Source organism: Rhyacophila brunnea, unplaced genomic scaffold (genome assembly GCF_057557595.1).
Source record: "Rhyacophila brunnea isolate RB1 unplaced genomic scaffold, BYU_Rbru_1.0 scaffold_18, whole genome shotgun sequence".
NCBI classification, from domain to species: Eukaryota; Metazoa; Arthropoda; class Insecta; order Trichoptera; family Rhyacophilidae; genus Rhyacophila; species Rhyacophila brunnea.
Window position 1 is genome coordinate 13035319 of NW_028232837.1, and position 26227 is coordinate 13061545.

Consider the following 26227-nt stretch of genomic DNA (forward strand, 5'->3'; position numbering starts at 1 on the left):
AATAGATAAATGCATTCTATGGTTTTCATCAAATAAATGCAAATTTTAGTTTATATTTTTTCTATAATTAGTGATAACAAATTTAATGATTTAAAAATTGTCGATGCCGATTCTTTATGGTTATCAGGGAACTGTCAAAATAAAAATTATCTATGATTTAGTCTGTGGAAATAGTTCGCGTAGGTTGGTTGGGCGGTTTTATGGTTTTGTGACGTACTGTTTTTACAAGGTTGAAGACTGGTTTTTACAAATAATTATAAACAGTTGTTAAAATGAGTGTCATTCGTGGTTTTATAAATTCCTGCCTTCAAACTCAAAAGTTAAGCTTGATTCATTTGGCCAAAAGAAAATATTCTAATGGGAACTTCGATTTCAAGGTAAATTTGTATATTATAGGTACTTTCTCGAAATTCTTGACGAAAAAAATTCACCGGCTTACATTATTTTTTAATGCGTTTTGTATGTTTACTTCTACCGTTTATTGATTAAACAAAGAATAAAATACTGAAACTTGATTGAATGACTCTTTGATTGTTTAATGTAAAACATTTTTGTATGCAGTAGCTATAATGAAAAATTCGGTAAGGTAATATTTCTGCTGCTATTTATTTGAAAATATAATGGTTTTGTTAGAGATTGCCTTTAATTTTCCGCACGTTTTGTAGATAGAGGAGCATTAAAAACTATATTGGTGTTAGTACTATTTATATACCAAGCGGTACACACATTATCGTAATGTTATTAGGCACTTTGAATAAAATTACTAAATTTGCATTTATCTTAATATTGAGACAATGGACTTTGTCCCAAAAAATATGGTATTATTACAGTGCAGTGATAACTCCATAATAATTTGAAGTTTATATAACAATTTTTTTCTTCCCTATACCTAATTATATTAATGAAAATAAGTTTATGTATGGATTTAGGTTATCTATTATATACTCATTATGTCACTCATATGTCATTGCTCTAAATACATAAATTCAATCTGTGAAATACAGTAATCTTAAACCAATACATCTTTTCTGAGCATTAATATTATACTAGCTAAGCCAGCTGGCGGTCGCCAGTCTGTCTCGCTAGGTCTTGCAGACAGCTTGGCGGTGTTTAGGGAATCCAATCTCGAGCCAAAATTCTGATCCCGGGATTTCGGGATTACAATTTGACAATCCCGGGACTGGTCCCGGGATTGGCATTTTTTCCATTGTTAATATAAAATTGTTATATTTACAAATAACATTGATAAAATCGGTCAAAAATAAATCTAGTATAATTTATACTATTTAAGACATTTATTGTTAATATTGTATATTACGTTCAATCTTGGAAAAAGTTTAATGGAGTAAATAATATTGTAATATAAATAATAATGTGAATTTAATATGAGGCTGCTGTTTCTGATAGTAAAGACTTAATGAATGGGTTAGCGAGATTTAAAATAGTAAAGCAAATCATGGTGTATCATGGTTTACGCCCTGTATCTAATTAGTCAGCCAAATATGAAACTGCCGTAAAACCTATGAGCTCATGGTGGAATTACTGTGTATTAACACAGTTTATTACTATTAAGTGCGAAGCATTGTTTTTTTTCTAAACTTTCTCATTTTTATTAATTTATGTGAAAAAATAAAATGAATCGGCAACTTACACATGGGTATAAATCAAACTTCATTCAAACTCAGTTTATTTCTAATGTAGTTATTTGTTATTAAAAGTTTTTTCTATTATTTTTTCGTTTTTATTTTATTTTCTATAAAAAATGATAAAAAAATCAATCCCGAAAGGTTCGGGATTATGTTTATCAATCCCGGAATTCATAGGTATCAAAAATAGCTCGGGATCCCGGGATTGGAATCCCTAGCGGTTTTGGATTTTAATATAATTGTGAAGTATGCATAGATGGCGCCATAGTTTTTCCTTCAGGATGGGTTTTTTATTCACGTCAGATAGTTTGACATTTCGCTGATTTGTCATTTTTACGATTTGCAAATCGTCACTGCCAATATAAATTTGGACTCATATGCGTAGTCTATTCAGGAGTCTGGCCTTCACAATATCGTCTAACACCGCCTTAGTCGGCTCGCACATTGGAACTCGTCTCGCCTAAAAACGTGTCGAATACGTCGATGTGACGTCATCGTTATTTAACGAAACAACATAACACGTGTTGCCAAATGGAGCTTCGCAGATCGACCGAATGCAACTGTTTCGTCGGAAAAAAATATCTGGCTGTTGCATTCGATATGTTGTATCCTTCTAGGGCTCCGAGTCGGAGGGTCGAAGTCACAAAGAAACACATGCGAATTGGTCATTCCTATACCGGCTCGCCGATCGCCGCAGTGAAATATCAATACGTTTCGAAGGCTACGCGCGACTGTCGCTAGATAGATGTGCGAGGTTGTGTCATGCAACACTGGCCGCCTGTTCTCGGAAAATTTGATTTATGGCGGTAAGGCACACGAGGCGAATTGTAATGTGCGAGCCGGCTTAGGCTGCTATGCCTAGCAGAACAGCTGGCAATCGCCGATTGCTACCACTGACATTTTAATTTTAATACAATATATGTGTAGAAAGTATACATCTCAATCATTCGAATATAAAACAATATATTATGTGATTATCATAAATAGCGATCCAATATAACGTTATATTAATCTCCTTCAGGTCCCATTGAGATAATAGAGGAAGGTTAGCATTGTAAAAAATAAATTTAAACATTATTTTGTTTCATTGTCTATAAAAAATAAATGCTTGCAGCCATAGAACAATATTTAAAAAATCAAAATTTGAATTAAAAATTAACCTAAAACAACATAGTTTCCCGGTGCGGGACATTCATATCGAAACAAATGTTGATAAATAATGAAGCAATACATATTATATCTGAGACGAATAGAACAATTCTGATAAGAATAGGAATTTATAAAACCTAAAGATGTGGAATCAGCTTAAAGATGCCTTCATCCAGCAGTGGATTGATACAGGTTGATGACGATAAGTAATGACGATATAAATGGGTAGGTATATAAAATCACAAATTTAAAAAAATATAGCAATTTATATGACCAAGTAGAGAAGAATTAGGTTGGGATAACCTTCATCCAGCAGTGGATTGATCTTGGTTGATGATGATAATGACGATATTATGAATGGGTAAATATAATTGCAACACTTTTGATAAATATAGCAATCATTTAACCGCTAGTAGTAGAATCAGGTTGCAGAACCCTTCATCCAGCAGTGGATTGATCCTGGTTGATGATGATGATGATTAGGATGACGATAAGAATATGTAGGTAAATAACATTAGCAATTTTAATAAATATAGAATTTCAATACTGTCAAGAATACAATCAACGTAGAGAGGCCTTCATCCAGCAGTGGATTTATTGAGGCTCGTGATAATAATGGCATTATATATAGATAGGTAGGTATGATGTCAATATAGCGCTTCGTCTCCGAAACAACACACGATTTCTAGTAAAGATGTAACAGCAGATTTCGAACTATTGATCTCAAAATTCCAGAAGATCTATCAATTATTAAAAAAATATTTACTTTATCGGTTTCTGATTATTTTAATTATATTTTTTTGTATTCGCAGTTGGACTAAGTATTAAGTTAGACTATTGAAATATATGATACAAACAAAATACAGCATTCATTATATTATAATAGTACAGTAGAACCTCGATATAACGGACTAATGCGGGTGAGGGGATGTCCGTTAAAGCCGAAAGTCCGTTATATAAAAACACTAAAAAATCCCGTATATTCGTCTTCGAATAATATATCCAGACACACCCGTTGTGGAGTGACGTTAATGTTCGATGTTCATGCACTTGCTTTCGGTAATCCTGCTTTGAAAAAGAATCAAGTTTTGTTTGCTCTTTTTAATTCTGCTGTTTATTTATAATCAACTCTCTAAAATTACAACAATGTGTCTAATATAGTTGAATTTCGTTATCTAAATGTTTTGTTATATAAATATTATTAGACTATCATGCGCAGAATATTGTTTACCCCAACCTAATATCGTCTCTGTTCTGGCAGAACACACTAACTGGTGAATACTAGTTTTGAGTAATTTGACTTTGAAGTTGTTAAAATGTTTGAAATGGTCTATCATGTCAGTTTATTAAGTAATCGTAAAAAGGATGACTTTAAAATAAAGACTGTTTATTTATTAAGAAGGTTTCCAGACGGTAAAGTTTGAAATAAGGAACATTTTGGTTGGTATAACTAACTCAATATGTCATTTTTTCGAATTAGTGTCTTCTGCCAGAACAGTGACGATATTATAATCTTAGTGTGTGATTATGATGCATCGAAATGTATGAAAATTTTAAATTAACAATTATTATTGGATCGAATAGCATCTGCGCCGACAGAAAAAGGTATTTAATAAAATTGTCTACATGCAATAAACTGTTTTCGTAAAAAAAATATATGAAAGCTCATACAGGCATCTGCGGCATATTTACCAATATTTCTTCAATTATTACCGGCCTGCAGGTGTAAAAAGATTGGGGAACATGGTTATAGATAAGCACTTAATTGGAAAGTGTACTGATTTCACTTATTTATGTTATTATTATAAAATTCTTGTAATGTTATTATTTAGATTTTTTTCAAGCTTTGAAATCTATGATAGCTTATCACGTCATCTAATAATGAGGTAAATTATTTTATCAATTAGAGGCCTTATTATTACTTATTTAACAGCTGCATAGTGTAGGTAAGGAAAATTAACGTTAATATATCAAATTATCATCTTCGCATCGTTTTGACACTAAATGTGAAATATGTTTTAATATTTTTTTATGTTGTTGCCATGTTGCACAAATTATTTGTGCCTCTGACATGGTAATGAGACGGAAATTAGCCAATAAATTATTTAATACTTCTTTCTAGTTATTGTGTGATAGTACCTATATATCGTCGGTGTTTTGTAAAAAGGGCGAATTAACCAAATTGCTACTTTACAGGAGGAGGATTTTTAACTTTTGACATTTATTTATTTTTTACCTGTAGATGATTATAAATATCTAACAAGTTTATAATAAATCTTAGAAAGAATACTGTCATTACAATAGGTATTATTATACAATATTTTAAAATGCCTAATACGTCACATTTGCTTTTTATTTCGTAATTTTAATTAATTTAATTTTAGTCGATTATCGTTTTTAAGTACTTTCCTGTGGAGATAAAAATTCGCCGTTTTTACACAACAAAGCTAGTGGGGTACATATTGTATTTTCATTAAAATCTCGATTTCGCCAAAATGGTTGATTCGCCCTTTTTACAAAACACCGATGATATATAGTCACCGTTCAGGCAAAAGTCACTAATCCTCAAAAATGCAATCAAAACAGAACAAGACAAAACAGAACAGTGACAAAACAGAACAACGATAAATATAACTATGACCTTTCAGGAAAAATATAAATTTAATATTGAAATTGTCCTAACTCTATTATGTTGATAGATTTTTAAAAGCAGAGATTTTCAATACGCCATAATAAATGAAATTATATACCTAATTTCTGCATTACTAATCGCTAGAAAGCCTCAAATAACCGTAACTCGGTGTTGCCGGCAAGCTTAAGATGGGTTTGGGTCGAAATACCGAAAATTAATGAAGAGAAAAAAATGCCCTTTTTGTCCCCTGCAAAAAATTGCGCAATCGTAACGCTTATCTTGAATTGCGCAAATTTAAAAAAATGTCTTTTTGTTTTCCCTTGTAAAATTTGCGCAATTCAAAATAGGTGTTAAGTACGATTGCGCAATTTTTGCAGGAGAGACAAAAACCCATTTTTCTAGAAAAAAAGGTGTTTTTTGTTTCCCTTGTAAAATTTGCGCAATTCAAAATAAGTGTTACGATTGCGCAATTTTTTGCAGGAGAGACAAAAAACATTTTTTCGTGATTTCGCTAGTTAGCTCATACAGGTCGCCTTGAAGTTATAAAGAAAAAGTATGAGATACTTAGTAATCGAGTGGCAATAGTCGTGCATGATTATCAAAATCAAACAGATAAATTGAGGTATTTACGCCAAATGGTCAATATGCAGTGATTACATTATATCTACAATTTGATATACTCTATATATAAAAAATGCATTATTTTCAAAATAACGGTATTGTAAAAAAAATGAAAGTATATATTATACCTTAAAAATTGATTTTTTTAAAAATATTTATATATAAGTAAATGTATTTCGTTTAAAATTTAATTAATAAATAGAATCCATAAAAATTAATGTTTCATTTTTCCCCTGGCTGTTCTGTTTTGTCGTGTCATATGACATCATTGTGACGTACTATCGGAGTGAGTCAAAGCATTCAAGAAATTAACGCTACTCAAATACTGCCGTTATTTAATGTCCCCATACACGAATAGGTGTTTCAGCATAATAATATCTATGGTGAGCCGTGTGCGTTGGGCGGCTTGCCTCGAGCGTGTATTGAGCTTACGTCACAATTACGTCATGTCGTCGGGTGACTTCATATCACAAGTTATAACATAAGGCCCCTGAAGTGTAAAATTATTTACTGCCAACCAATTTTTACTAGGTGGACACTTGTAGGCCAACTATTTTTGGAATAAAATAAATCCCTTAAAAAATATGAAATAGGAACAGAATGATAAATATTTGTGAAAACTTACCAAATCAACATGTTTCTTGAGTTTATCGTGAATATTTTCACAATTACACACAAACAGTTTATTCAGAAGTTCTGACGTTTACAAGAACGCACGAGTTAACTCGTCCATGGCCTGACGCGACATACATGCTTTGACGATTTAACTTGGCTCTAGCAGTGATCATATATTTGTTCAATCCTCAGCTTCTCAATTTCTTCTACTATTGTAGTATAAACGGCATATAGGTATTAATTCTATTTTGATAATGAATGTATGGCGGCAGGGTGTCCATTGTAGAAGAAAACTATAATGATAAATAATATTACACATTCGCTTTTGAATTGTTTCAGGAGGAGAAAATCAATGTGGGAGAATACCAGATAAACTACTTAAAAACAGGAACCGGCCCTTACAATGTTCTCCTGATGCCAGGTTCTATGGGTTCGATATGGACCCATTTCGAACCACAGATAAAAGGATTGAGTAAGGATCTGTTCACAATTTATGCCTGGGATCCACCAGGCTATGGAAAGAGTATACCACCAGAGAGAGAATTTCCCGTTGACTTCTATGAGAGAGATGCTGATCACGCATTCTTTTTAATGAGGGTTAGTTTTTATTTTAGTTTTATTCCGTATCTTCTTCCAAATGGACCATGATTTATAATAATGCTATGGTGCAGTGGCGAAGGGTGACTTTGAAACTAAATTGATGGAATTTCAATTGCTCACTGACAATATAAAATTGAGCGATGAGTTTAAATTATGTATTTTCCTAAACATCTAGACACGTCAAAAATCATAAAATTAATTTTTATTTTTAAAATCCATCTATTTATATGTGATTGAATGCCATAGAAATAATTTTGGTACAAGTTTGTTTACTAGAAGCCAGGCGGGAACAGCCGCAATTTTCTTAGCCAATTTCGGCAAAATTCATGAATTCAAGAATGGTAACCTAACCTAAACTAACAAATAATTTAATATATCGGCTATTTTCAAAATTTGTTTGTCGCTGGCTTTATTTTTTTAAATTATTTTACTATTAATTTTTTTGTACAAAGCTGCAGTCATAGTCAATAATATTATTCGTAAAGGTTTTAAGCTTCGCCTTTCGAGCCTACCGTATTGCATACATTTCAGTAGACGGGGCTGAGGTCACGTGACATGACGGTCATACAAACTAAATCTGAATTCCTAACAAAATAATCGTATAAATACAATAGTTGAAGACAAATGGCGCTATCGCATATTTTTTACCTTTGATCGGAATTCTAAATTCTTTCTTTTTAAGTCTTTAGTCTATTTTTCTTAGAAGGTAGGTATAGTATGAAGCCTTCGCCACTGCTATGGGGTAAGCATTGTAAACTATCCTTGATATAAATACGCCTGAAAGAGTAAGAAAATAAGGTACCTACCTAATTGACAATAAAAAATGTCCAGAAACCGGCATTGAAAAAAGTAAGTCATTGTTTTCACAAGAACGAATATTGAATAATTATATATTGTTTCACAACTAACAAATAAGTAATATGTGCAACTAAAAGTGAATGTAGGAATGAATTATTCATTACTTTATTGTTAAAATATAACGTATACTAAACAAATATGTTGATTTTCAAGCAACATATCAAAATCATGGAATAGTAACTGGTAGGTCATTTGAGAAAGTTATGTAAATTTTATCAACTTTTAAATCAAATTTAGCCAATTTACTCAATTTGCTCGCCATTGTAATTTTATTTTTGTTCATAACGTTTTTATTTTTTATCCGATAAAGATGTTTTTAAATTGTCAAATGAATAACAATACTCAATGGTTTTCAAACTTTTTCATCTCTTGGCGGTCTTTATGTTTAAAGATTTATTCACCGCATCCTAAAAATACCAATTATCGTTTATCAAATATTAGAATCAAATAAGACATACCTAGACTGCGAAAATTATAACTTGAAGTGTCATGGCCGCCGTCGTGGCGTTGCGGTATATTAAAAAAAGGATTGCCAATATTAGGAGACTTTTTACTTTGTTTCAGAATGTGAATATCGAATACAATTACCAGACGACAATATTTTTCCAATCTGTCGGGATATTTTTAGTTATATGGTAACACTGAAATGTCAAAGAATATCTATCTGTCATTGCATCAACATTATTTATAGGCCCTGTGAGCTCATTTCGTTTTTTTCTTCGCGGTAGGTTATAACACGACTTATAATCCTCTAGCTACCATTTTTTGCATTATTAACACGTTTAAACACTTTACACGAACTTGCAGCACACACAAATAACGAATGTTAAATGATTGCTTGGTAAAGGGAACGAAGAGGATGGGGCTAGGGAGAGTTGTAGTTCTCGAAACGGCCACGCTTCACGTTATATTTGACGCAGTCTAGGGAATGTGCCGCCATTAAGTATACCCAAAATGCCACCCCATATTATTTTTAGTCTTAAATTTGATCTATTTTACCTACTTCTATTATATTATATCACTATTTTTAACTGATACACATAGAGGTTGTTTTAAATTCTGATATACACATAATATGCAGATCTTTAGCAGACTTTGTTAGTTCCATAGATTGCACTCTCAAATGTTAATTTACACTGATTCCTTAATTTGCCGCCTGCAAGCAATGCATGATCTCATAGCCACATGGGACGTCACTTATTCTCATTTCTCATCCAATATTTAATCCATGTGTACTTCTACTTACATAGTATCATTTTTATACAAGTATTTTTGAAACCGGTGACAAAGGTGCTGTTCAAATATAATTTTATATCATAAGAAGAAGCATTGGAGGTCATGGACTGGTGCAATGAAAGGATTTATAACTGTGATTGTGCATTATGCAAAATTGTCTAGAACTGTTATTTTATTTAAACTGCTTGTGGCGCCCATAGGTATTAGACACGGCTCACACTTTGATTACCACTGCTTTAAAATTCATTATGAATCATACATACAGTCCATACCCATACTTTTGCCTGTATGTTGGACTGTGTGGTGGAACCTCGATTATCCAGACCAACTGGGGATGAGGGTAAATCCGGATAATCCAAAAAAATTATAAAACACCTATTTTACTTCCTGCAAGCCTATAAGCAAATTTTGAAAAATTCGCTTTTTTACTAATTATATATTTTAACGTCGTTAAAAAATATGAACACCCACAATGGCCGAGCAGCTGATGCGTTGGTTTATAATGTCATGAGTCCCAGGTTCGATTCCTGGGTCTGGCGAATACACACAAACTTCCACTTTTTTCTTATTCATATGAAACCGATCACTAAAAAAAATCCGGATAATCGAGATTCTACTGAATCATCATAATCAGCCGGGGTCGATCTATTCCTGGATGAAGACTTCCCCATAGCTCCCTCCACTTTTCTCGATCCCTAGTTCTTCACCACATACATCCAATGAACTTTATGACTTTGTCTATCCAGCGGGTTTAAGGTCGTCTGTGGTTGTTTAGTGACCCTTGGGTATCACTGTACTCGACATCTGTCTAGCGGTTGTTCATTCGCCGAGCGACATGTCCAGCCTATCGCCATTTCATCTACTTAGCAACCTCTATCGCACCGTGTACGCTTTTCTACTTCCTTATCCATTGGTTTCTTTTGTGGTCTTTCCGCGTTATGCATCTTTCCACGCCACGTTGCGTTACTCTCAATTTTTGGATTTCGCTTTAGCTTTAGCCTCAATTTATCTGCTTGATTTTGATAACCATGCACAACTCCACAGCATTATTAAACTCATTATTTCGATGTACCTAGTCACCCAAGCATTTTGAAAATATTAGATTGATTAAGACGAGATATAGGTACTTACTGAGATATCCGGGGTTCCAGCGGCTAGCTCAGATGTCCATCGAACCCCGGATTCACAAAAAAAAGAAATTAAACGGTTGGAGTATAAATAAAACTCGGTCTTTCGTGTTCGTGACGTGGTCTTATATTTTCTTATGATTTTTAGTTTCACAAATTTATATCTGGGTTTTTACGATCATAGTCGCAGGTCCTATCCTATTGGAAAAGGGACGCTTAGTAACTTTTTTTTCTCTTTTTCAAACTTCGCGTACCCACGCCATTCTACAAAAAGGACTCTCGTGATTGGCCAAATTTTATCGCATGATTTTGATTTGACGAATCACGAGGACCACCTCGGCGCAGGCGCGCAGATATTTCGACGTAGCCGGCAAGTGCGGCAAAATTTATTATTTTTGAATCCTTATATTTAGTCTTAAAATTATCTCTTTCATCCATCATCATTTTTACTTTTTAAATTAAATTAAATTTATCTTAATTACACCTCCGCCCAATATGCGATTTTCACACACCGGACGTAGGCCTTTACCTATGAATAAAAAATACTTACGTGGTTGAGCAAGGAATCAGATTAGATGTTTTATGAAGCCGTTTCTAGAGGTCAGGGTTACGTTTCGACTTATAGCTACTAAATGATTATTTTACACCGGGAGAAGCCCGCCTGTAACAGAGGTGTATCAATTCGCCCCATCTGGATTAAAGTCGAAAGGTACGCCCTGATCTCATCGGCCAACCATCCAATTCCTTGTTCATCCGTTAAGTACATGGCATGATAACAGTTTATAAAAAAAATTCAACTACAATCTAACTATTCTAACAAAAAAAAAAACTCTACACAACTAACTTTACGTATTGTTTCTATATTTATTTTAATTACTATTTTCCTGCTCAAAGCAATGCTCCTGAATAAGTCAGAGTTTGATTTATTTTCCTTTCTTATTATCATTTGTCATAATTTATTATTATTTTATTTTTCTCCTGTAATGTCATGCGTTTATTTTGTTTTCGTAATGTTTTTGTTATTCTTCTCGTTCTTTTATACTAGTCAGCGGAGGGGTCGTAGAGCTATAGTCTTCGACTCTTGGGCTGTCCAGTTTTTTTGTATTCCGAGAGGCTACATTTGTAGACGTTTGGCCCTCGTTCGGAATTATTATTTCGTGTTACGCTTTACCTTTATTTTATTCTTGCTCAATAGGAGCATACTTAGCTGGACGTCGTCTGCCTTCGCGACGAGGGCGAGATAGTAGCGTGACTCCTGGGCCAGGCTCGTCCCGAGCAGCGGATATCTTTCTATGGAAAATTTCCCACTCGTCTGCTGGTCTCTGTAGCATCACCTCATGGGTAGATACTGCGCTTGCATCCGTTCCTACAGCAGTGGGCAAAGCGTCATTTAGCGGTACAACGGCCAGGCTCGTTGACGGCATGGCTTTCCCACCGGTAGTAGGATGGTTCTTAGCCGCAAGTATTCTCTTCCACTTCCTCTTTTTTCTTCTCTTCGTGTATGGCAACGCTTCGAGAGTACCTCTCGTTGTGCCACGACCTCTTTCAGGCGTCACGTCCCTAGCCTCCTCATGAACCTGCGACGAGAAAGGAGAGTGCGCACTCTCCACACCATCAAGCTCTGGTATCATAAGTTGCCCGGTTACGCTGCCTTCAGATTCGCTCACTTCGAGAGGAGACCCACTTAGTGCTTCCAAATTGTCTTCATCTGTATTTATTCTTTTTCTTTCTTTAGTGATTTATTCGTTTATTAGACTTCATTGTACTTTAAATTTATTCGAATTTACATTATTAATTACTCCTACCCCATACATTAAATAGCTACTAATTTTATATAAAATCTTCCCATTGTACTTATGGCACTTACTATCACATTTAATATTTTACCCTAATACCCATAAATATTTTGCAACATTGTATTGACTGTATAAATAACATTGATATTAAAAATTGAAATATTCCACCCTCTCATTATATTTATTTACTGAATCAGTAAACTTAAAACTGTGTAATTAACTTTATTTTTAGTGAAACCCGTTTTATTTAAAAAAAAAAAAAATGTTTCGTTTTACGCGCCCGATCCCGGCGTTATCGCGTTAAGTCTCATGTCATCCGATTCCAAAGGCGCGCCGATTTGCGGTGCCTCTCACGTTTTATTATTATTTTTTTTTTTTTTTATCACAAGCATACAATCTCTACTTTCATCCTCTTATACCTAATTTTAACTTATTATTAAAATTTCACTTATCAACTATAATATACACTTCGTCGAGTGATGCCGTATTATTCCCGTTCCGTTTTCGCTGTGTTAAATTTACGATTGGTAATTTGTAAAGAAATAATAGTGACGGTCGTATACTATTTTCTTCGTTTCTCTTTGGATTCAAATTATTAACACGGCGTAACTTTGAAACAGGTTTCGCGCTACTGTAGAATATCCTTTTTTGCCGTTTATAAAATTGTTTGCGATTTTCAATGTTAATGTTTTCGAATTCATTCATATTTACTTTATTTGAACGGAAAGAATTGGCGTCACTTTGCGAAGCGTTATTTTTAAAACTAGAATGTACATTTTTCGTACTAATGAACTTAAGATTACAAGGCTTAGAAAGTTTGTCCTTAATTAACTTTATATCCGTAATTAGAAGAATTTCCGGATGTTTTATTCGTATAATCTACACATTTCACTTCTAACAGCAACTCGGCGTTCATCCTTGACTCGAGGGTTGGCGACTGGTCCTGCTTCATCTCCTCGTGGTCGAGCCTGCGCCCGCACAGCTTCGATTCATCTCAGCTTGCGCGCCTTTTCAGCCCTCTTGTGAGGCTCCCTGGCCTCGCGTTTCCTTTTTCTCTCCTCACCGAACATCCCGTGGTCGACTAGGGTACACGACATGTTAGTGATACCCTAGGAAAATCGGCATTTTGCTCGCCGTTTTTCGTCGCGAGTGGGCCGTGGCCTCTACGAGCCCTCCTCGCTGGATACCGTCGATGATGTGTCTGGTCTCCATAGGTGGGATTTGTGCAGCCATTCGTCGTACTGGAGACGCGCTGGTGCTATGGTCTCCAGCACGACGCTAGGCGCGGTCAGCTCCGTATGTGGACTGTCTTCGAACACCAGAGGGCTCTCCCGGTTTGATGTTGGAGACAGCACTTCTTCTTCGATAAGGGTCACATCGGAGTCCACTTTTTAGTTAACCATTTCTTGGTTGTTCCGGCTCCTGGATCATAAACTTTTATTTAGCGTTCGCGGGCATAAATTTTATTTCGCGGGTTCGGAAGAATCTTCGAGCCTCATGTTGCCATGGCGCCATTTGAGATACCCGGGGTTCCAGCGGCTAGCTCAGGTGTCCATCGAACCCCGGATTCACAAAAAAAATAAATTAAACGGTTGGAGTATAAATAAAACTCGGTCTTTCGTGTTCGTGACGTGGTCTTATATTTTCTTATGATTTTTAGTTTCACAAATTTATATCTGGGTTTTTACGATCATAGTCGCAGGTCCTATCCTATTGGAAAAGGGACGCTTACTACCTTTTTTCTCTTTTTCAAACTTCGCGTACCCACGCCATTCTACAAAAAGGACTCTCGTGATTGGCCAAATTTTATCGCATGATTTTGATTTGACGAATCACGAGGACCACTTCGGCGCAGGCGCGCAGATATTTCGACGTAGCCGGCAAGTGCGGCAAAATTTATTATTTTTGAATCCTTATATTTAGTCTTAACATTATCTCTTTCATCCATCATCATTTTTACTTTTTAAATTAAATTAAATTTATCTTAATTACACCTCCGCCCAATATGCGATTTTCACACACCGGACGTAGGCCTTTACCTATGAATAAAAAATACTTACGTGGTTGAGCAAGGAATCAGATTAGATGTTTTATGAAGCCGTTTCTAGAGGTCAGGGTTACGTTTCGACTTATAGCTACTAAATGATTATTTTACACCGGGAGAAGCCCGCCTGTAACAGGGGTGTATCATTACCTAGTTTGCCGGCAACACTGATTTGAGTCCCGTTTAATCGAGGCTTTCCAGCGATTAGGAATGCAGAATTTATTTTGTTTTTTTTTATGGCATATTGAAAACCTGTGTTATTGAAAATGTATACAACATTATAGAGATACGACAATTTCAATATTAAATGTTATATTTTTCCTGAAAGGTCATAGTTCTATTAATTATTGCTGTTCTGTTTTGTCACCGTTCTGTTTATTTATGGAACCGAGACATTTATATCTTTAAACCTAATCTGCGGCTTTTTCTACTGTCTATAAAATTTCATGTACTCTCCTTATCATTCTCTCAAGTTGACCTAGATGTAACAGAGAAAGGCATTAAATCGCTTATCAAAGAAATATTTGATTAGATTGCCTATCATCAATAAAATAATCTAGATTTTAAAGCATGCCACAATTATTTATGTAAATATCCAGAACTATATTTCATACGTATTCGTACGGTCATGGTTGAACTTTGTTCAGGTCGCGCTAATTAAAAAGCTGAAAATCGTTATTTATATATTGCGCGCTGATAAGAACCTCATGTATCACTAATAATACCTGGAGATAGCGACTATCCTATTTAACTAATTAACATGTGGAGGCCCGAGCATTGAGCGAATTGTGTGTAATTAATTAATAATAGACAATAATATAGAAGTTGTTAATTAGAACACCTATCTGTCTTGTGTCAGTAATCTAGTACTGATTTCAAAGCGAATTTATCTGATAATAAATTGTACTGTTTGTGTTAGACATAGCAGCTGATTATATTAATAATAATTCTCATCGGACTTCAGACTGGGGTTCCGAGATGATTCACAAAGCTTATGGAAAATGTATAACTTGAAAATTTTATGATAATCAATTTGAAAAAAAGGTTTATCGTGAAGTATTTTTACAACCCATGATGGCCGGAGAGGTTACACATCAGGTTTATGATGTCATGGGTTCCGGGCTAGAATCCCGGATCTGCAATATTTATATGTTGTTTTTCAATGTGTGTTTGGTGTCAGGGTATGGATCTAATAGTTTGAGCAAATGGCGAACATCTATTTCTCTTTAAAAAAACTGTTGATATAACATCTACCCGCTGAAACCCATATCGCACCATCGCAACTAAACTGCCACAATCCAAAAAACGTCAAACAGAGAAAATCAGCTTTGAAGTTTTTACCTTTCGCATTTTTGTACTGTGTTTTTGAAATATGTTTAGATATTGAATGAAGTTTTGACTTGAATTTGATGACTTAGAGATATGAAATTTTCGGTACATATACTATGAACGATAGACAATGAAACATAGTAATTAACTCAAAACACATAAATTTGGACTTGTGGCGGTTTAGTTGCGAGGGTGCGATATGATCCTCTTTGGATTGGGCATGGTAAATTTTTTTTAATAGCTTCTTAAATAGTTATTATTGAAGTATCCAATTTTTCTTGTGAGCGAAATTGTTATGTGTAAATAAAGGGAAAATGTTAATCGTAATTATGTAAATAATTTTTTTTTTATTGAAAAATCATACAAATTGGTCATGGCCCCCACATCCTAAAGCGGGCCCCGGGCCAGGATATTCTAATGAACTCCAGGGTTCCATGCAAAATAAAAGGTATTTCGAGTATTTTTTAACGATTTTTGGTATTTTTGAATAAATCCACTTGGATTATCGGCACTCGGCATCATATTATGAAGCACTGATCGCGGCCTCCTTTTGTGATAGCCAAGTGACATGCGACCCTTCGCCATATTGGATAAATAGTTTTTTTTATTAGTTAGGAAACACTAAAAATAATTATAAATTGAATTTCTATTCGTGAAATAGCGCCACACGCAACTTTTTTTACTATTGAAGCAAATTTGTGGTGTGTTTATCTCACTTAACTGGTCGACCCGCCACGCCGGGGCCCCAGGCTACAGCCCTGTCAGTCCCCCCCTTGTGGCGGCCATGCAATTGGTTTTGAGCATGTATTATGTAAATGTGTTCTTTCACTTTTCCCAGAATGTTACTTTTCTCTTGAACTGACGATGATTTTCTTTGCTGAGACATTATTTGAATGGGTATAAAAAAGCACAACAAAAAACTTATACAATCGAGTTGTGCAACTTTGATCCTTGGAACTGCAAACAAGTCTATAATAATAGTAGAAATGCACACATACATCGGGAATTCATTTCAATGATTACCATGCATTGAATTGAATGTGTTCAATTGTTAAATTGGAATTTTAATTAAATTTTGAATACAGTCGAACTTGGTTATTACAATCACGGAAATAGCGAGATCTCGGATGTAATGAGGAAACATTTTAGTTTATGATTTTCTCCATATTTTTATTCACTTTTATAACAAGCTACTTCTCGGGTATACCGAGCGAAACTGTTTATGTGTCAATCGTTTAAAAACAACATTTTCGACCCAGCAATAAAATCCGACCGGGCAACTAGACCGATGCCGCTGGGATCGGATTATGTTTATGACACTAGTTAAGTGTCTAAGTACCTAATTGGTGTTTTCGCCGACAACATTGAAAAAGTATCGACGCATATGGTTGAAATTGCATGTAAAAACTCCAAGCTTTGTGAAGTCAGTAGGTACAATAAACAAATTCTTTTGTAGTTTATGAATGCCAGGCTTGTTTCGGGGAATTTTACGATGGTTTTCAGATTTGTTATGTTCTATGCTTAAATAGAACGATATAACAAGTAATGCTTATAACGAGCAAATTCAGTCGGTCCCATCTTCCTCGTAATAACCAAGTTCGACTGTGTATATAAAATAGTACTTACTGTAATCAAACGGGACTGTAAAAACAGGAAAATGTGAATTCCGGACACATAAAATCGGGGTTCAACTGTATAATTAAAAAAAATATTGAATTTGTTTCAGGCATTAGATGTTAATAAGTTCTTCCTCATGGGTTGGAGTGATGGTGGAATCTCATCTATATTTCTAGCTGCCAAATACCCAAACAATGTCAAAAAAGCAGTGCTATGGGGAACTAATTCTCATATACTGAGAACCGAACTGGCTGGATATGAAAGTAAGAGAATTTTTGTAGTTTTATAGCCCGTATAAACGTGCATGGGTTTATTGCTGGCAGTGTGTATTATTGCTGCCATAATAAGAAAATGCAAATGTAAATACGCATTATCGTGCAAGCTGCAAGACTGCATGCATGAATTAAAAAGGTTCAGTGGCTTCTGAATTTTCACGTGATTGTGCACGATATCTGCACAGTAGAAATATAGTGGCGAACCTGACGGAAAAAAAACAAACTACACTGCGCAGAGCATTTTGTCACACAATAACACAATAGACACTTTTGTATGTAAACAGTTATTGTCACGATAGTTTAATTTATACGGTATTGTTGCCAGTAAATCTATGCACTTGTACGGGAGCTATTAAAAAAGCATGTTACCGTTTATTGTTATTTTGTAAGTATGTATGTAAAGTAACTTCATGAGGAATAAAATTATGAACTGACCATGAACACTGGGAATATGTTGACAAAATTGTCTATTCCTTTTTTAAAATAAGCTAATAGATAATAAATATTCATAGATATCATTTAGAAAAATAATAAATTCTATTTTTATATTGGAGAAAACTGCAAACAATTGGCTACACTTGATTATTATGCAAAATATTAGTCAAAGCTACATGTTTGCTGGTGTAGACGTGCATTGAGTTTTAAAACTTGAAAATTACTGTACATACATTACTGTATACCGGCAAAATTTTACAAATCATTGGTATATTGCAGTAACGAAGGGTGGAGGTAGGCTGTTAAGATCCACCATAAACAGTGCACACTAAACTTTGTCACTCATACATATTTGTTTTCATTGAAATAAGACTACAGTTTACAGATGGTGTTGGTTAGTTTTTAAAATTCAATTAAACCCGGCAAAACCAAGCCATAATAGATAATAGTAAAAAAATACTGATACATAAGTTTGAATATTTTATAGATAGAATAATATTTTTTATCTATTCTAGTTTGGTTAGGCAGGGCTTAATAAATTTAAAAAATGAACCAATAATATTATGTGTAATATCGTGGGTATTCTGCGAAAAGGCACTAAGTCAAAATTTTGCTGTTTTGACTTAATGATGAGGTAATCTTATTAAGAGTACGCTCTATAGTCTACAAAAACACACACAGTCATATCTATAAAACTGGCGAAGATAATTTATGTTATAAGTCAAAAAGACATACATCTATTCAGAGAAAAGGCACTAAATGGACTTAGTGCATTTGTTTCTCTCATTCTCAGGCTATATTCACAAAATTCTGCTTGCGAAACTGCACTAAGTCATACTCAAAGCAATATCGCAGAAAGGAATTTGCCTTTTATGTATATAAAATAAGTTAAGACCGTCCAAACTTTCAAACTCGATTATCTCAAAACTAGTATATCTATTCAGAGAAAAGGCACTAAATGGACTTAGTGCATTTGTTTCTCTCATTCTCAGGCTATATTCACAAAATTCTGCTTGCGAAACTGCACTAAGTCATACTCAAAGCAATATCGCAGAAAGGAATTTGCCTTTTATATATATAAAATAAGTTAAGACCGTCCAAACTTTCAAACTCGATTATCTCAAAACTAGTATTTTTGACTTAATGCTTATTCGCAGTATACCCACGATATGTATTCTTAATACAACGAAAACAATTAAGTATGAATGAAAAAGTGTGCACAATTTTGTTGTATCGCCCAAAATAATATACCAAAACTATTATTGTTTGGTTTAGGCAGGGTTTAATTGATTTTTAAAAACTAACCAATACCGTTTGTTAATTTTAGTCTTGGTTCAATAAAAACAAATACGCATGACTAGCAAAGTTTAATGTGCACTATGTGTAGCGGATCTTAACAGCCCACCTCCGCCCTTCGCTTCTGGTATATTGGTATGGACATGATAATAATTCAAAAGGCTCAATGTGGGAGTGTGGCCCATAATGATGGTAGTGAATATTTTATACAAACAGTAATGACTCGATGATGATATAATAATTGGAAAATTCTAATCAGAGCTCATTAGTTATGACCTCTAATGTAATATAGCTGTAGTCAATTTATGATGAATGAAAAACTGATAAAATAAATGAAAATATAATTAATATTAAATTCTACAGGTTTTTTTAAAAGGTTTGTCGATAGCTATTTCGGTTGTAACTAAGACTATTCAGATAAGCCATTGGCCTTTGCTTAAATACTATACGCATAGATAGAGACAGAATACATTTTCTTATTCGTTCAAACAATATTACGACTTTGTATACTTATTATTAATTGTAATACTATTAATACTTTGAAACCCTAAGTGGGGTTTTTAATGGATATCAAAATTTACAAAATTTATCGAAGGTACGGTGTTCAAGTGCTTTGGTTATTTCTTGACATTATTAATCAATTAAAATATTATTAGTATAATGTTGTTAATCATGCGCTTAAATTATATTTAATAGTGGCGACGAATGCATTACCAAATTTTAATTAATTATGTGATTACTTTTGGATAATTCGCGATTAATTTCCAACTGTTCGAGTAAATTTAATTTTAGACCTTTGTTACATGTATGCAAACACTCTGGCGTTATTTTTCCACTGATGGTATGCAAATTTGATATCAAATGTTTAGCAAACTGAGAATCTGTTTTACCGTTCCTGAAAGACCGGAGGTGTTCTTCAAAACGAGTTTTTATGGGCCTACCAGATTGACCAATGTAGCATAGACTACATGTGCCACATGTTATTTTATAAACCCCGCTTTTCTCCAGTTTGTTGATTCTATCTTTACTATTTTTTAAGTTTAATCCTAGATTATTATTAGCTTTGAATGCTACGTTAACGCTATGTTTAATTTCTTGATAAATTTTGTCTGAAATAATGCCGTGATAAGCAATGGATTTGTAATAACGATTTGAATCTTTAACATTAGGGTATATCGTAGATCTAGCTAATTTAAGTTGTTTTTTATATAATATTTTATCTACCATGGATGTTGCATATCCATTACTTAAGGCTAATTGTTTAATGGTATGTAGTTCATCCGCAAAATCTAATTTGTTCATGGGCACACTAACTAGCCTGTGGATCATGGCATGGTATGCCGCCAACTTATGAATCCTGTAGAATTTAATATTAATTATATTTTCATTTATTTTAAAATGGAATTCTACCAAGTAAATGCTAACTCAATTAATGCAAAACTGATATTTTTCATTCATCGGTTTGAAACAACGAGATTTTACTTCTCTAGCCTTCGTTACTAGCGACATCTTTATGCATAAAAATCATACATTATGCCTAATGCAAGTCTGGAGATTACTGCACAATAATTGCAACGAATAATAACAATGCAACGAACGCAATAATAACAACGAATTATTAGTCAAGTCTTATCAGCAGTGTTGTCAACTGTCATTCATGATTATATGTCAAGACAGGATAAGAAAATAAGGTAGATTGCAGTATAAAATGCCAGATTTTCTCGGAATAAATCAAATGTCTAAAAACAAACATTACAAAAAAAATTGTCAAAACTGTAAAGCCATTAAAAAACTAAATGTTTCACAAAACGTCAGGGTTGTCACATAAGAAAATACACAAACTATATAAAAATAAAATGAAATTTGAAAAAATCAATAGTCTTCTACCATGTGGTATTATGTCTCAAAACAAGGTTGTATGCAGAGCCAATTGGCAATATGGCTTTAATATAAATAGGTATCTTGAGGATTTTTCAATGTATCAAAAAAATATTTTGCAGTAAAAATATAATCTCAGTGTAAATTTGTCAGATGACAATTCTCGTTATTAACGCGAATGTTTAAAATACACACTATTGGTGCAAGTAAATCCATGCGTACAGGCGATATTATCGCGACCATAACAAGGAAATACACCTGTAAACACGCATTATCGTGCAAGTTGCATAGATCAAAAATGCATACAACGAACAAAATGACAACAACGCATCTCGGTTACGCTTGAAGAATGAGATTGGCGAGACAGTCAGCACTATGTGTAAAGTTATTATCGTGATAGTTTAATTTACACACTATTGGTGTCGGTAAATCCATGCACGTGTACAGGCGCTATAAGTAATGTATGCAGTTTTGAAGGTGCAATGAAGATAAGTTAAATGAATGTGAATTCTTTTTACAGACATCCGGGATTTGAGTAAATGGTCAAAAAAGATGAAAGACCCCTTGATTGAACAATACGGAGAGAAATATCTCAGTGAGATGTTGAATAAATGGTGCGACGGAATGAATAATATTTACAAAACAAATCGGGGTGACATCTGCCTGTCAAAACTTGAATTGGTAAAGTGTCCCACGTTGATCTTGCACGGTGAAAAGGATAGTCTTGTGCACTCATCTCATATCCCATTTTTAAGCTTCAACATTGAACTATCCAAGTGAGTTTTGTTTTATTTAATACTAACTTTTGTACCAGCTGTTGGCATTTGTGTTTTTCTACTGTTGCACATTGCAACCCTTCAAAAAATTATAAAGACGAATATAATGTAAATGTGTTCGCACAATTTAAGACTGTTTCCACTAAGCACTGACAACATTTAAAAGGACTGTAATACATTGTAAATGGATGGTGTTTACTAATCTATCAAATGATCAATTCCACACAATATGGAAAGAAGTCGATGACGTATGCGGTAAACCGTGACCAATATTGGTAATAGAAATCGGGAGCATCAGTTGCTTATTCTACCAAGGTGCAGAACTAACCTGCCAATTGGGAGGGCAATAACTCTGTCCAACGAAATTACTTTGGATATTGATGTATTCCACCTACATGAGGTATTGTTCCAGAAATTCTTAAAATATGGTCATGGTCTACCTAACTCATTCGGTGTACTTCCATGTATCTATCTACATACTTTATAATTTTTGTTTTTACTCTTTATATACTTAAGTTTTAATACTGCATATATTGTTTTTTATACTGTTTTAATACTATTTTTTGTTTTTAAATGTCACTTTAATGTAAATAAAATTTTATTAGTTCACACTACAATAAGTGAGTGATATTATTGAAAAACTATGAAGAAAAATGACCACGATATTCAGATGTTTTAAAAAAATGCAAGGGTTGCATCTATTGTTTTTTATACTGTTTTTTGTTTTTAAATGTCACTTTAATGTAAATAAAATTTTATTAGTTCGCACTACAATAAGTGAGTGATATTATTGAAAAACTATGAAGAAAAATGACCACGCTGTTCAGATTTTTTAAAAAAATGCAAGGGTTGCAGTGCATTTGTACGATGTTAGATTAGCCGCTTCTGCTGATGTCATCAAACATTCGTAACAGAATGGTTTCAATCTCACTTAGGCTATTCTTCATTTCAGTTCCTCAATTATAGAATTCAATATTTCCTTTCAGACTCCACACTTACCCTGAAGGCAAACACGATATCCATTTAAAGTACTCCGAAGACTTCAATAAGACTGTTACAGAATTTCTCGTACCGGCCAAATGATCCAATTTTGATACTTTCATATGATGCTGTTCCAAAAACTGAAGAATGTGATGTTTTTTTATAAATACAAAAATATATTTTCAAGTTACCCATATTTTTACCATTGATTTTTTTTACTAATAATCTGTTATTTTTATAACAAAACATTCTATACTCGTCAAATAAAACACTGACTTATAATAAATGTATTTTATTACGCAATTAGGTACATATATATATATTTATTTAAAAAAAAAAGAGTTATGTGGGGATGTTAAAGCAAAATGTGTGTTAAATAAATTCGACGAAGTAATACAATCCGTAATAGAATTATACATTAAATAAAATGTAAGTTATTAATAAAATAAGCTCACCGAGCTAACGATATAACCATCGGATCTTTGAACATCAGGCTTTAAAAATATTATAGAATGAATGAAGAAATTAGATAGATTGATTTTAGTGAGTGTTTTCTAGATAGATTATGCTGTAGTATAGATTGATTTGGCAATACTGTAAACATACATTCCATTGCCTAGCAACTAACATAGCTTTTATTGATCCTTGTTATTTAACAGTTTTACAAAATATACAACTAGATAGTGTATTTAAATTCCAATGATAACAGAGTCAAGTATAATCAGAGAATTGCAGCAGGGAATTATTGTCAGTTTTAAACATTGAGGAAGAAAAAAATGTTCTAGAATTGCTATCAATTATTGTAATACAAAAAAGTTTATTTGAATCGATTTCTTTCTAAGTTCCAACTCTCCAATTGGGCCAAATAATAATTTGACTTGTCATTTAGAGAAAACATCGATTTGTTTGCGTTTCTAATGAGAAGGTTCAATGTTTATTATGTAGATATCACGACTCAAAACTCATTCTTTAGTATTTAAAAGACCAGAGACGAGAAGATCCGATGGTATTAAATTAGAATTATACCAGTATTATATAAATGCATAACCGAAGCTTTCGTGTTACGGCAAATACTGACGATGAAATCATAACTAAGCGGTAGTGTAATCACAATTAAGTAATGTTGACGGAATCAACCGTCTAATTCTCCGCTGTGGCACGCGTCCTCGTAGCTCCTCCCTCCGGACTGCTCCGGGTTTAGGCGGATCATGTCGTCGATTCGGAGAATGGTGATGGCTGCCTCCGTTGCGAACTTTAAGGCTTTGATCTTGGACATCTCAGGTTCTAATACGCCGGCGTCTTTGTTGTTGACGACTGTGCCTTTCTGCAGGTCCAAACCGACCCACTTGTGTTCCACTTGGTCGACCTGAAATAATAATATCTATTACCGGTATGCTCCAGTAAAACACAAACATCGCTGCACTCCAATGATTTTTCTGTGGCAACCATTGAATGATTAAAAACAAAAATTCTTTTGAAGGTGATATATTTCTGTAAAAAAGTATTGGTATGTATTCTACAATCACCACGATGTCTTGGCTGCAATTTTATAGTGCATGGTTTTAATCAGGGGGTGTATAAACTCGGAAGAGCGAAAGAATTTGTAGTTCAGCAGGTCTAAGATGTCTGTAGCCATATTATAATGGTTATGTTGTATGTACATAAATTATTACAATTTGTCAGGACCATCATTTATTTTATATGAAAAGTTTTCATCTGGGTTAACTTTGCAAGATGTACTAGTCATGCTCGGTTTAGCTTAGAGGCAGGATGTTTACTCCCTGCCCAATTATTTACAAAAATATGATTAAAAAATTGCTTGGTCTTGAAAAAAAGCTCCAGCATGAAAATGAAACTGAGATCAGGTTTGATTTAGTAGATGAAAAATCATAACATACATTTGTATTGCTAACTGATTACGGATCAGTCTAAATAAATCCGTTAGTAGTGAAGTGGATTGTACCTTAGTTTGGCTAGCATTGTGATAGGCTCTCAGCTTGGCAACTAAGTCAGTGGCGTCGAGAGCTGCATTCACGGATAGTATCTTCGGGATGACTAAGAGTGACTGAGCGAATTGTGCAATCGCCAACTGTTCACGGGAACCCTAGAAATAAAAAGGACTTTGGAAGAACACATCAAACTAGACGATGAAGATAATCATAAAAAAATATTCTTTCATCACATGCCTTTATATTAGTGGAAGTACACTCAAATCCTGCGAAATCAACTTGTCAAAGACAATGTTGGAAAGATACAGTATAAAATAAAATCATTCTGAAATGTACTTACAAGTGTTGTGGCGAAATTCTCTAAGTAAATAGACAGAGCGGCTTCAACGCAGCCTCCTCCAGGTACCACGCGTTTTCCTTCGTAGACGCGCTTCACCACACAAAGCGAGTCGTGGAGGGAGCGCTCCATCTCATCGCAGTATGTGTCACTGGGACCGCGCAGGATCACCGACGCTGCCGTCTGGGCTTTGGGACTGCAAATAAAAAAACAGTGTCAAAATAAAAATACATAGTATTTAAGCTCCTACTAAAAACATGAGATAGTCGACATAAACGACAACAAATCAATATACACTGCACCGTAATCTAATTGAACGAATTTGGATTTCCCGCAAATGCCTGTGATTTAGATAGGACATAGCGGTATGCGAGTGGATCTGTTCAAGATATCAGTAATGATCTTTCATAGCAGTAAAACACACTGGATTGAAGTATGGATTTAGATTGACAGATTTACGTGAAAGTGAAAAATTAAGAACTGGTGGAAGTGGAATGAGCGTACGGAGGCTTCCGACTGGTGATGATAAAATATGAAAATAGGGAAGATAAGAATTTGGACCAAAAACTACAAACCCTTTAATGAGAAGTAATTCCTCATCGCAGATCACTTCTTGGACGACTTCGGCTGCTTCTCCCACCATTTTAATATCAAAGCTTTCATCTCCTGCAACAAATAATCCAACATGTCAATAATGCATCTTATTTAAGAAAATAGTGACAATAATATTATGTACTTTCTATTCTACCAATTTTAAAGTTTGTAACAATTATGATTTAATATTCGTTGCAAGTTGTATTACAATATTAAAATTTAAAACTAGAATTGATTCACTGTGAATATAATAGCGTTTTACACACATTATGGAGAAATTTCAATGAGAGATTATAGTCTAACACATGGGTGGCCAAACCGCGGCCCACTGGATGTCAACTTATGGCCCGTGGAGCAGTGAGAAAATAAAAATAATATCAAATGCTGCCGCTAGATGTGCTAAATTAGAAAATTGAGATTCGATATTAGCTCAAGA

The 26227-nt window shown here is 34.1% G+C and overlaps 2 protein-coding genes across 2 annotated transcripts in view; one reads left to right on the top strand and one right to left on the bottom strand.

The window, feature by feature from the left end:
* The first annotated feature begins 159 nt into the window (after positions 1–159).
* On the top strand, positions 160–23197 carry LOC147073227 (serine hydrolase BPHL). The gene is made up of 5 exons (XM_085945362.1): positions 160–377; positions 7003–7260; positions 17380–17533; positions 21675–21930; positions 22917–23197. Exons 1-5 carry the CDS (start codon positions 273–275, stop codon positions 23011–23013), a joined length of 870 nt encoding a protein of 289 aa, XP_085801488.1. The 5' UTR covers positions 160–272; the 3' UTR covers positions 23014–23197.
* CCT1 (chaperonin containing TCP1 subunit 1) overlaps positions 23188–26227 on the bottom strand; it is a 13351-nt gene continuing 10311 nt past the window's right edge. The window contains exons 7-10 of the mRNA XM_085945361.1: positions 25773–25863; positions 25201–25393; positions 24875–25015; positions 23188–24277 (exon numbers count right to left, since the gene is read on the bottom strand). Coding sequence (XP_085801487.1) covers positions 24044–24277; positions 24875–25015; positions 25201–25393; positions 25773–25863 — 659 coding nt within the window. The 3' untranslated portion in view covers positions 23188–24043. The remainder of the gene's footprint in view (positions 24278–24874; positions 25016–25200; positions 25394–25772; positions 25864–26227) is intronic.

Excerpts from the sequence above, each read along its gene's own strand:
- LOC147073227 (XM_085945362.1), top strand. The coding sequence starts at position 273 with ATGAGTGTCATTCGTGGTTTTATAAATTCCTGCCTTCAAACTCAAAAG. Across the intron at positions 7,261-17,379 it reads ACGCATTCTTTTTAATGAGG|GCATTAGATGTTAATAAGTT; the intron begins GTTAGTTTTTAT and ends AATTTGTTTCAG. Across the intron at positions 17,534-21,674 it reads CGAACTGGCTGGATATGAAA|ACATCCGGGATTTGAGTAAA; the intron begins GTAAGAGAATTT and ends TTCTTTTTACAG.